The sequence below is a fragment of the Monodelphis domestica genome, chromosome 1 (genome assembly GCF_027887165.1).
Source record: "Monodelphis domestica isolate mMonDom1 chromosome 1, mMonDom1.pri, whole genome shotgun sequence".
Classification (NCBI taxonomy): Eukaryota; Metazoa; Chordata; class Mammalia; order Didelphimorphia; family Didelphidae; genus Monodelphis; species Monodelphis domestica.
In genome coordinates, this window is record NC_077227.1 from 601,750,899 (window position 1) to 601,764,355 (window position 13,457).

The window sequence follows — 13,457 nt, forward strand, 5'->3', positions numbered from 1 at the left end:
TATTGTGATTTTATACTTGTGGATCCTTCTTGCAAACTATCTATATTCTCTTCCTGTTTGACTTTGATTTAGGTTCTCCCATAAATTTTCCATTGAAGGTCCACTAGATGTACTTAAGGCTTGTCTTCTAGCTTTTTTGACCTTGTGTGGAGACTACATAATTTGTCCAACTGTTCAAATCAAGAAGTATTTATTAAGTGCCTGCTATGTTCCAGTAACTTTGAATACAAAGATAATAAACACTTTTTTTCTCTCTAGAAACTTATATTCTATTGAGATGATGATGGCAAGATACAAGATGTATGTTTTTCAGTTGTATCTGATTATTGGTGATCCTAGAGCTCATAGCACACTAACATTGTCCATAGAGTTTTCTTGGAAAGATTCTGGAGTGGTTTGCCATTTATTTCTCCAGTAGATTAAGACAAACAGAGATTAAATGATTTCCCTAGGGTCGTACAGCTAGTGTCTGTCTGCATTTAAACTCAGGTCTTACTGATTGTAGGCCCAGTGCTCTATGCACTAAGCCACTTAGCTGCTTATATATAAAATATGTACAGATAAATTGAAAATATATACAAAATAAGCAGTACTATAAGGGTAATGGCACTAACAACTTTTTTTCCTTTGTTTTCAAAGAGGACCATTGACATCACAGGATGATGTCTTGAGTTGTACATGAATTGGATTTAAGTGAGGCAGAGTTGCACAAAGTCATTAGCTTGACTGTTTCTTCCAGAGTCATTGAAGTCCAGGGGCAAGACAAAAGTTAGGAGGGCACAGGATTCAGTGGATGATCTTGACATCTTTGATGTCTGACCAACTATAGGTGCTCCACTGCTCCTGCTTTAGCTACCTTTGTGGCCATTGGGACAAATCATTCTCATTCTCCCATTCTCCTGGGGGAAATCTTCACATGTTTGGGGTTGATGTCTCCCTAACTCATCAAAGGGTTTATAGTCCTTCAGTTACTCTCAACATGGTTTAGCCTATCTGCTAAGATAATTTACTAGAGAGGCTACTGGATGCTATAGCTTATTGGAGTCACCAGTGAGAATTGAGTGCTATGTGGATACTAGAGATGAGTGAGCAGCCCTGAAAAGCACTCAGCAAGCCCTCACCCCAGAGGTACTCCTTTAACACCCATCCACCCTGGCACTAACAACTAGAAGACAAGGAAAGGTTTCATGTAGATGACATCTAAACTTTACTTTGAAAGAAGATGGGGATTCTGAGAACTGGAGATGAGGAAGGAGGGCATTCTCAGCCTAGGGGACAGCCTGTACTAAAAGCACAGATACAGGAAGAAGAATATGTAGGAACTAGACTACCAGCTGGTGTAACCCACCAGTACCTAGACCATTCATCCCTTGCTCTATCCACATGGATACCCCACCTTCTTTTCTGACCATATGCTTCTCTGATGATATTTTTTCCAATATGGAAAGACTACTTCCAAATTTAGCATCATCAGTAATGAGGAATGTAGCCTTAAAAATAAATTTGGGAAATGATACGTATATAACCCCAACCTGAGGAATAAATTGCAAATGTATGTAACCAATAATATATTTATTTTCTTTTTCTTCTGGAAAAGGGCTATATGATGGAAAATCGGATCTCAGGCTTAAAATGTGACTCAGACGTATTTGTGACTTTTGAAGGAGACAATGTGGTTATGCTCCAGGTAAGGTTCCAAAAATGCTTGATTCCCATCAGGTGTCCAACTTATAAGAACGAGTCCCCCAAATCAGAGCTGTTTCATGTGTTATATCTGTCTGGGATTTCTTCATTGCATCTGGCAGATTCCAGGCCGGGAACTGTTTGATTTTTACAGTATGTGATTGTGGATTAGGGCTGTTCTCTTCCAGCTGATCTTTTGATGTTGAATTAGATCCATTTGTGATGGGAAAATTGCTTGTGTTGCATCTCCAAGCAGATTCTCTGGGCACCAAAATTATTCCCTGAGAGGTAGTCAGGTACTCCTGCAAGGTGATTAGAGGTTGGTTACATACACTGAAACAGTAAACTACTAATTGGTTCCTTGGTGGCAAAATCAAGTTAATTTAGCTTCCAAAGGGACCCATTTTTTTTAAAACCTTCATTAATTTGGCCTGAATTAATTCAGAATTTGTGACAATTTGACCTAACTGGAGCTGCATTATCTGTGAAGACTGAGTTCATGAATAAAACATGACTTTAGGAAATATAGTGTCCTGAAAAAGAGTGCTGGGCATAGAATCCAAGGTCCTGGGTTTGAATCCTGGCTCTGCCAATTACTATTTGTGTGATCTTAGGTAATCCCCAAGGCCTCTTTGTCTTTATCAGTAAAGTGAGAGGGGTGGATTAAATGGCCTTTGAATATCCTTTCCAGTTCTAAGTCTATGAGCCAATCATGCTGTGATGGATATATGTAGATAGGTGACCAGTTTTCTCAGGAGTAGCTTCTTAAATGAGGAGAAGCAAGCAAGGCTCCATGATGCCTAACCAAGACAGTTGTGTTCCAAGGTTTTGACCACAAACTCTGGCTCATGGTCATCATGTGATGGCCTTTAAATGTGATTATAGTAATAGCCTAATGCATTCTTACCACAAGGGTGAAGAGAAAACAAACAAAAAAAAAACTGGACAAAACTCAGGCTTCCTGAAATACTGACATTAGATGTAGGGGCCTGGGAAAACAACAGGAAGAACTGGAATTCATCACTCTGAACCACTGTGATGGCATCTTGTGATTACTGAGATGTGGTGAGAAAACAAAATAACTGAGTTTCTGGGCTAAAGAAGAAAACCAAACCAGGTAGTGCTTCTACACACAAAATATAAATCTAGGAAAACTTCAAGGCCTAGAAAACAGAGGATAGCTAGGGAACAGATTATATGTGTATAAAGTTAAAGGGCAAAAGAATAATAAAAACTTCTATGTAGGAAATTGTCATTATCATTATTACTACTATTAATAATAATAATTGACCTTTACATAGTACTTTAACTTTACAAAGTGCTTTACAGATGTGTCTTGTGGGGGAAGGTAGATGGGTTAGTGGATAGAGAGCCAGGTCTAGAGTTGGGAAGTTCCAGATTAAAATCTGGTCTCAGACACTTTCTAGCTTATAAAGCTGGGCAAATCATATCACCCCCAATGCCTAGCGCTTACCATTCTTCTGCCTTGGAGCCAATATTTAGTATTGATTCCAAGATGGAAGGTAAGAGTTTAAAACAACAATAACAAAAAATGTATTTTATTTGAGTCTCACAAGAAGCCTATAAGGTAAGTTCTACAATTACTATTCTTGGGTTTTATATATGAGAAAATGAAGGTTGAGAGAAGTTATCAGCATGCTTTTGTGGAAAGAATGCATATGTAGAATCTGAGAACCTGAACTCATAGACTCTCTCCTCTCCTGACCTTAGGGAAATTATTTAATGCCTCTCATCCTCTGCTTCCTCATCTGTAAAATAAGGTGGTTGGATAGCCTTCTCTCAGCTGATGGCCTACATTCTGCAAGAATGCTTTTCCTAGTTCTTAATTTTAGTGCCTTCCCTCTGAGATTATTTTTCATTTGTTCTATCTATCTATCTATCTATCTATCTATCTATCTATCTATCCATCCATCCATCCATCATCTATCTAATCTGTCTATCTACCCATCCACAATCTATTTATCTATCCATCCATCCATCCATTCATCATCTATCCATCTATATCTATCTATCCATACATACATCCATACCTCTATCTATCTATCTATCTATCTATCTATCTATCTATCTATCTATCTATCTACTCATCTACCCATTATCTATCTATCTATGTATCCATTCACCCATCCATATCTATCTATATACCTATTTATCTGGTTTGTATATAGTTGTTTGTATGTTATCTCCCCCATTAAACTGAGATCCTTGAGATCAAGGCAGATTTTCTGCCTTCTTTGTATCCTAAGCACTCAGCACCATTCCTGGAATATAGTAAATGTTTAATAAATTGTTGACTTGACTTCAAGGTTCTTTTTAGTTCTAAATCTATGATTTTATGACAATAGCTTGTCATGAGTTGTGCTCTAGTAAGTGTCTTAAGTGGGATTCAATCCCATTTCTTCCCATGTACATCTGTCCATATCACCTTTGTGCTCAGGACTCCAATGGCTCCCTATTAACCCCTAGATCAAATACAAAGTCTTCTGGTTGACATTTTCTTTATAGCCATGCCCCTTGCCTATCTTTCCAGTCTTGGACTTCTTCTTTGGTAAGAGAAGAAAAGACCAAAAAATATACATGGATTTTCCAGATTGCCCTACACCCTGCAATGTGGAAGGGATACAGGAACTAATTTTTATATTGTCTTTTCTATTAGAATATAAGCTCCTTGTGGGTAGGGACTATTTTTACTTTCCTTGTATGCACAATGATTACCATAGTGCCTTTGTGTATAGCAAATGCTTAATACCTGGTTGTTGAGAGACTGACATGGAGAAGCTTAGTTTTACTCATTTGTTTGTTTGTTTATTTATTTATTTTTAAAGCCCTTACCTTACATCTTGGAATCAATACTATGTATTGGTTCTAAGGCAGAAAAGTGCTAAGGGCTAGGCAATGGAGGTCAAGTGACTTGCTCAGGGTCACACAGTTAGGAAGTGTCTGAGACCAGATTTGAACCTAGGATCTCCTGTCTCTAGGCCTGGTTCTCAATTCACTGAGCCACCCAGTCGCCCCCACTTAGTTTTATTTAAAGCATTAAGCATTTACCCAAAGGCAGGCAAGGCCTCTCTCTTCCTCCTCAATTCTGGGCACAGCTTATGAGCAGTGTCTATCCCAAATACTGATGGACCTGTTTTATATACTGTCTATTTAATTGCATACTATAATCTGGATAACCAGCATTCTTTATCCATTTAATTTTTCCAGGGAGAATTTTTGTTTCATATTTTTCTTGTTTATTTTTTATATGTCTAGCACAATGATATATATACTTATTAATTTATATATTAATATAATATTAATATATTAAGTAAATAATATACACATATATTATTTACTTAATAAATTCTTTTTAGATGAAATTGAATAATTAGACCAACCTCTTTTGAAATTAGTATTTTTTGTTGATATATGTGATTTTATTTATATAGGTAGGTAGTTCCTACTGTGGATACTTCCTCTACTGATACAGATGACCTAAAATAAATCATCTATCTTCTCAGAGAGTTCCTAGGGATATTGAGAGATTTAAAGAACTTGCCATGGTCATACACTTAATCTCATTCAGGAAGAGGTCTTAAATTCCCTCTTTCCTAACTTCAAGCCTAGCCCTTTATCTACAGTGCTGTTCTGATTGCCTCTCTAGGTAATTATGGATATCTTCTGGAGGCTCTTTGGCATTCTGGGACTTGATGAAATCAGCATTATATCCACAAATAGGAGCAAACTAGAATGCCTCTCCATTTCTAAGGAATTCCTTTTCCATTTGGGCTCCACATTGGATATAACTTGCATTAACGGCAAAGACCTTTGGCAAATTTTCCTTTTTTTTTTTTTGTTAGTTGCTTAATATTAATAGAGAGCTGCTTAACTAAGATATCTCTGATACAACATTTAAATGAATCTTCTATTATTTTGATATGCATAGGTAATAGATTATTGGGGAACCTGCACAGCAGTGTTGCTCTCTACTGAATCAATCTATAAATAATAAGCATACTTTAATTTTATTCTCCAAATCTGTAAATCAATTAGGTGATAAGAAGGATATTCTCTGTAGAACATAAGCTTCCCTATCCCCCTTTTCAAACTTTTATCAGGGAATGCTCTCAATAATTATGTTAATTATTCTCATAAAAATTAGAGAGATTTTAAAGTATGTAGCTATATTGGTTATTGATATTCTCTCAACTGCCTTTCTATAATAATAATGTCAAATTTTATCCAAAGTTTTGGTATTCTCCTCCTCCTTTAGTTTAAGACATTTCTATGGCATTTTTTTTCAGTGAGCCAACTGATAAGGCAATGACAAAGATTTATTATAAGGGTCCCCAAACTATGGTCTGTGGGCCACATGTGGCCCCCTGAAGCCATGTATCCTGCCCCCACTGCATTTCCAGAAGGGGCATCTCTTCCATTGGTGGTCAGTGAGAGGAGCACAGGATGTGGATGCTCCTGTGCTCCTGGAGTACTGTATGTAGCAGCGCCACAAAGTGTGGCATCACTCACATACAGTACTACTTCTGGTGACATAGTCCTTTGCATGGCACCTTCTTCTGAGAGGAACTGAATGAGAATGAGGTGCTATGCAAAGGATTATGTGGCTGCACAATTGAAGATGTCAGCATGGTGAGCTGCAATCTGGGGGAGGGGATTCCTCACTGTGTATACTGCTGCCCAGTTAGGGTTAGGGTTAGGATTAGAGTTAGATTTTTATAGTCCGGCCCTCCAATGGCCCGAGGGACAGTGAACTGGCCCCCTGTGTAAAAAGTTTGCGGACCCCTGATTTATTAGATACTAAGAACACAGACATAAACTAAATAATCCTTGCCCAATGCCAATACAGTTATATTGCTTTTTATCATTGTTATTTGTGCCCATGTCTTGTTTTCTCTACCAGATTATAAACTCCTGTAAGGTAGTAACTTCTTATTTATCTTTCTATCCCTCTCAGCACCTAGAATAGTAATTTATATAGAGTAGGTATTGAAGGGATGAAATGAAGTTACTCAGATCACTTTCTATTCTTTTCTTCTATAGAAGTAGAAATTGGGAAGTTTGGTCCCAGGTAGAGCTAAGAAAATAGGACCATGGCTGGCTGAGTTTCCTATGGGCTTAACTCATACTTTGATTCTTTTCATTTCCTAGTTTAATGCTTCAGTCAAATATGTCACCTGAAATAACTACAGTTTATGCCAAACTTTCCAAAATTATGTATAGCCTCTTATGAACTTGTGTTGGTCTTCAACATTACTGCTGATACTCAGAAAGAGTCAGCTTTAGACTCTAAAAATAAAATTGACTTTTTAATCTTTTTTATCTAGAAAGGATAGTTAACACACTGAATGATAGTTAAGATTAAAAAAATATCTTGGCAGACTATAACATTGGGGTCAAGTGTAAGAAAAAAATTATAATTTGAAAAGACAATATTAAATATCAACTTTGGTTTCACCCCCCAAAATATCAAATTGGTAAGTATAAGATGGGTGAGGCCTGACTATTGAGCAGTGTCTTTGAAAAGGATCTAGGGTTTTTGGTGAACCACCAATTCAATGTTTTGGCAGACAAAAAGTTTAATGCAATCTTGGACTGAATTAAGAGGACATTGTGTCCAGAAATAAGGAATTGCACTCTGTCCTGGTAAGACCACATGTGAAGTATTTTATTTTTTAAAACACATTTTAAGAAGGAATTTGATTTGTTGGAGTAAATCCAGAGAAGGTCAACCAGTATGATAAGGATATTAGAATATGAGTTGAAAGAACTGAGGATAGGAGGCAGTTAGGTGGCTCAATGGGTTGAGAGCCAGGTCTAGAGATGGGAGGTCTTGGGTTCAAATCTGTCAGATAAATCCTACCTGTGTGAACCTGGACAAATCATTTAACCCCCATTGCCAAGCCCTTGCTACTCTTCTGCCCTGAAACCAAAACACAGTATTGATTCTACAACAGAAGGTAATGATTAAAAAAAAAAAAGAAAAAAATGTAGAAGAAACAGCTTAGAGAGAGTATAATAGTCATTTTCAAGGACTAGAAAAGCTGACATAAGAAAGCAAGATTATATTTGCTATGTTTATTCTTCTCCCTTTCCTCTCTCCTGTTGCTGAACTAGAAACCAATAGTGAAAATTATTAGGAGACAAATTTAGAGCTATCAGAAAGGATTATGGGCTGCTTTGGAAGGTAATGAGTTCTCCTTCACTGGAGATCCTCAAAATTTGGATATTCATTGTCAATTATATGTAGTAGTAATACCTAGGGACAGCTGTGTGGGTGGCACAGTGTACAGAATGTTGGTTCTGTAGTCAAGAAGACCAATATGGCCTCAGACACTTACTGGCTATGTAACACTGGGCAAGACATTTGACCTCTGTTTGCCTCAATTTCCTTTGTGGTTATCAAACAAGATGATATTTGTAAATCACTTAGCACAGTGACGTGCATATAGTAGGTACTATATAGATGCTTATATTCTTCCTCGTCACTTCTTAAATATGAATTAATACTATTCTTGAAACAATATAGGCAGTACAAATTTGTGGGACTCACCTTACTCTTAATTTTCCTGGCTCATCTTCATTATAATCTGAGGTGCATTGAATGGCTCATATTTGGTAGATTTTCTCAGGATTTAATTATTTTTCATTTCATTTGTTCATAATTGTCTATTCATTTTATTGCATTGTATTGTATTTTTTCCTTTTAAACATTATTTTATTTGTCATTTTCAAACATTATTCATTAGAAACAAAGATCATTTTCTTTTCCTCTCCTCCCCCCTCCCCCACAACTGTTCCCATTGGTGGTGCGTGATTCCTCTGGGTATCACATGTGTCCTCGATCCAAACTCATTTCCACATTATTGGTTTTTGCATTAGGGGGTTCATTTAGAGTCTTTCCTCAGTCAAGTTGTTGCCTTTCCTTGTTGTTTTTACTCCCACCGTTTGTCCTGTGCTTGTGGTTAGTGTTTTTTTTTCTCCTTTATCACTGCAGGTTGCTCAGGGAAATTGCATTGACACTAATGGAGAAGTCCTTTACGTTCACTTGTACCACAGTGTATCAATTTCTGTGTACAATGTTCTCCTGGCTCTGCTCCTTTCGCTCTGCATCACTTCCTGGAGGTTGTTCCAGTCTCCATGGAATTCCTCCACTTTATTATTCCTTTTAGCACAATAGTATTCCATCACCAACATATACCATAATTTGATAAGCCATTCCCCAATTGAAGGGCATCCCCTCATTTTCCAATTTTTTGCCACCACAAAGAGTGCAGCTATGAATATTCTTGTACAAGTCTTTTTCCTTATTATCTCTTTGGGGTACAAACCCAGCAGTGCTATGGCTGGGTCAAAGGGCAGACAGTCTTTGAGCACCCTTTGGGCATAGTTCCAAATTGCCCTCCAAAATGGTTGGATCCATTCACAACTCCACCAGCAATGCATTAATGTCCCAACTTTGCCACATCCCCTCCAGCATTCATTACTTTACTTTGCTGTCATGTTAGCCAATCTGCTAGGTGTGAGGTGAAACCTCAGAATTGTTTTGATTTGCATCTCTATGACTATCAGAGATTTTAGGATACTTTTTCATGTTCTTATTAATAGTTTTGATTTCTTTAGCTGAAAACTGCCTATTCATGTCCCTTGCCCATTTATCAATTGGAGAATGATTTGATTTTTTGTGCAATTGATTTAGCTCTTTATAGATTTGAGTAATTAGACCTTTGTCAGAAGTTTTAGTTATGAAGATTGTTTCCTAATTTGTTGCTTCCCTTCTAATTTTGGTTACATTGGGTTTTTTTGTACAAAACCTTTTTAATTTGATGTAATCAAAATTATTTTACATTTTATGACTCTTTCTAAGTCTTGCTTGGTTTTAAAATCTTTCTCTTCCGAAAGGTCTGACATGTATACTATTCTGTGTTTGCCTAATTTACTTACAGTTTCCTTCTTTATGTTCAAGTCATTCACCCATTCTGAGTTTATCTTGGTGTAGAGTGTGAGGTGTTGATCCAAACCTAATCTCTCCCACACTGTCTTCCAGTTTTCCCAGCAGTTTTTATCAAATAGTGGATTTTTGTCCCCAAAGCTGGGATCTTTGGGTTTGTCATAGACTGTCTTGCTGAGGTCACTTACCCCAAGTCTATGCCACTGACCTTCCTTTCTGTCTCTTAGCCAGTACCAAATTGTTTTGATGACCCTGCTTTATAATATAGTTTGAGATCTGGAACTGCAAGGCCTCCTTTCTTTGTATTTTTTTTTCATTATTTCCCTGCATATCCTTGATCTTTTGTTCTTCCAAATGAACTTTGTTATGGTTTCTTCTAATTCGGTAAAAAGGTTTTTTGGAAGTTCGATGGGTATGGCACTAAATAGATAGATAAGTTTGGGTAGGATGGTCATTTTTATTATATTGGCTCATCCTAACCCAAGAGCAGTTAATGTTTTTCCAATTGTCAAGTCTAGTTTTAGTTGTGTGGAGAGTGTTTTGTAGTTGTGTTCATATAGTTCCTGTGTTTGTCTCGGCAGGTAGATTCCCAAGTGTTTTATTTTATCTAAGGTGATTTTGAATGGGATTTTTCTTTCTAATTCTTGCTGCTGAGATGTGTTGGAAATATATAGAAATGCTGATGACTTATGTGGGTTTATTTTGTATCCTGCGACTTTGCTAAAGTTGTTGATTATTTCGACTAGCTTTTTGGTTGATTTTCTAGGATTCTTTAAGTAGACCATCATAGCATCCACAAAGAGTGACAGCTTGGTCGCCTCATTACCTATTTTAATGCCTTCAATTTCTTTTTCGTCTCTAATTGCTACTACTAGTGTTTCTAGTACAATGTTAAATAATAGAGGTGATAATGGGCATCCTTGTTTCACTCCTGATCTTATTGGAATGCATCTAGTTTATCCCCATTGCAGATGATGTATGCTGATGGTTTTAGATATATACTGTTTATTATTTTTAGGAAAGACCCTTCTATTCCTATACTTTTTAGTGTTTTTAAAAGGAATGGGTGTTGTATATATCAATGGCTTTTTCTGCGTCTGTTGAAATAATCATGTGATTTTTGTTCATTTGCTTGTTGATATGGTCAATTATGTGGATGGTTTTCCTGATATTGAACCATCCTTGCATTCCTGGTAAATCCTACCTGATCATAGTGAATAGCCCTTGTGATGACTTGCTGGAGTCTTTTTGCTAGTATCCTATTTAAGATTTTTGCATCTATGTTAATTAGGGAGATTGGTTTGTAGTTTTCTTTCTCCATTTTTGACCTTCCTGGATTTGGAATCAGTGCCATTTTTGTGTCATAAAAAGAATTTGGTAGAACTCTCTCTTTGCTTATTATGTCAAATAGTTTGTATAGTATTGGGATTATCTGTTCTTTGAAAGTTTGATAGAATTTATTTGTGAATCCATCAGGCCCTGGGGGTTTTTTCTTAGGGAGTTCTTTGATGGCCTGTTCGATTTCTTTTTCTGATATGGGATTATTTAAGAATTCTATTTCTTCTTCTGTTAGTATAGGCAATTTATATTTTTGTACATATTCATCCATATCACCTAGATTGGCATATTTATTGCCATATAATTGGGCAAAGAAGTTTTTAGTGATTGTCTTAATTTCCTCTTCATTGGAGGTAAGGTCCCCCTTTTCATCTATGGTACAATTAATTTGCTTTTCTTCTTTCCTTTTTTAAATTAGATTCACCAGTACTTTGTCTATTTTGTTTGTTTTTTCAAAGTACCAGCTTCTAGTCTTATTTATTAGTTCAATAGTTCTATCACTTTTGATTTTATTAATTTCTCCCTTAATTTTTAGAATTTCTAATTTTGTTTTCTTCTGGGGGTTTTTAATTTGTTCACTTTCAAGTTTTTTTTTGATTTGCATGTCCAATTAATTGATCTCTGCCCTCCCTAATTTGTTAATATATGCACTCAGGGATATGAATTTCCCTCTGAGTACTGCTTTGGCTGCATCCCATAAGCTTTGAAAGGATGTTTCATCATTGTCATTTTCTTCGAAGAAATTATTGTTTCTATGATTTGTTCTCAAACTAACCAATTTTAGAGCATCATATTATTTCATTTCCAATTGATTTTTGATTTTGCTCTCCATGTACTCTTACTGATCATTATTTTTATTTCCTTATAATCTGAAAAGGTTGCATTAATTATTTCTGCTTTTCTGCATTTGTATGCCATGTTTTTATGACCTAGTGAATGGTCAATCTTTGTGAATGTGCCATGTGCTACTGAAAAGAAGTTGTATTCCTTTTTGTCCCTATTTATTTTTCTCCATATATCTATTAACTCTAATTTTTATAAGATTTCATTCACCTCTTTTACCTCTTTCTCATTTATTTTTTATTTGATTTATCTATATTTGATATTGGTTGGTTCGGATCTCCCACTAGTATAGTTTTATTATCTATTTCCTCCTTCAGTTCTCCTAGTTTATCCTTTAGAAATTTGGATGCTATACCATTTGGTGCATACATGTTAATTAGTGATATTACCTCATTGTCTATACTCCCTTTTATCAGGTTGCATTTACCTTCCCTATCCCTTTTAATCAGGTCTATTTTTGCTTTGGCTTTGGCAGATATCATGATTGCAACTCCTGCCTTCTTTCTGTCCGTTGTGGCCCAATAGGTCTTACTCCAACCTTTAATTCTGACCTTGTGAGTATCTACCCACCTCATGTGTATTTCTTGAAGACAACATATGGTAGGGTTTTGTATTCTAATCCATTCTGCTATTCATCTACATTTTATGGGTGAGTTCATCCCATTCACATTCAAAGTTATGATTGTCATTTGTGAATTCCCGAGCATTTTTATATCCTCCCCTAATTCTGACCTTTCTTCTTTTGCTATAACCTTTTAAGCCAGTGATTAACTTTAAATCAGTCCCCCTTATCCCCTCCCTTGTTATGCTTCCCTTTCTGGCCCCTCCCTTTTTTCCCTTCTTGTTTATTTGGGAGGGTCTGCTACTTTCCCTCCCCCTCTCCTTCCCTCCCTTTTTGGACTCTATCCTCTTTATCCCCCCTTAGTTTTCCCTTCTCCCTTACCCTGTTGGATAAGATAGAATTCAAGATCCCAATGGATCTAGATGCTCTTCCCTCTCAGAGTTGATTTCACTGAGAGTAAGGTTTAAGTAATACCAATTAGCACCCTTTTCTCTCCTTCTTATAAGAGAATTCTTCCCCTCCCCTTCCTGTGTGTATCTTTGTGGGACAAAGATTATTCTGTTTAATTTATTTCTATTTCTTCAAGTATATCTTGGTACCATCATTGATTCCCCCCTCCCTTTTTCTTTCATTTTGTTTTTTTTCCCTCAAAATCATGTTAATGCTCCAATCTTTCCCTATGAGTGATTCTTCTGATTACTCTATTAATGCATACAATTTTTGAGAGTTAAACATAACATTTCCCCTATATGTTAATATATATAATTTGATCTAATTGTAGCCCTTATAGAAGAGAGTTTCAATAAAAGAAAAAAACATTTTTTCCTTTTCCCTTTCTTTCATATTTACCTTTTCATGTTTCTCTTGCTCTTTGTGTTTGAATGTCAAACTTTCCACTGAGTTCTGATCTTTTCTTTACAAATACTTGGAAATCTTCTATTTTATTGAATGTCCATACTTTACCCTGGAAGTATATAGTCAGCTTTGATGGGTAGCTGATTCTTGGTTGAAGACCCAGTTCTCTTGCCTTTCTGAATATTGTGTTCCAGGCTTTATGGTCTT

At 36.3% G+C, this 13,457-nt stretch overlaps 1 protein-coding gene across 2 annotated transcripts in view; it reads left to right on the forward strand.

Moving 5' to 3' along the window:
- The window catches only part of ACOXL (acyl-CoA oxidase like), a 627,156-nt gene that overhangs the window by 419,402 nt on the left and 194,297 nt on the right, over nucleotides 1-13,457 (forward strand). For both annotated transcript variants that reach the window (XM_056813765.1, XM_056813764.1), the window contains one exon: nucleotides 1,598-1,687. In XM_056813765.1, coding sequence (XP_056669743.1) covers nucleotides 1,598-1,687 — 90 coding nt within the window. The remainder of the gene's footprint in view (nucleotides 1-1,597; nucleotides 1,688-13,457) is intronic.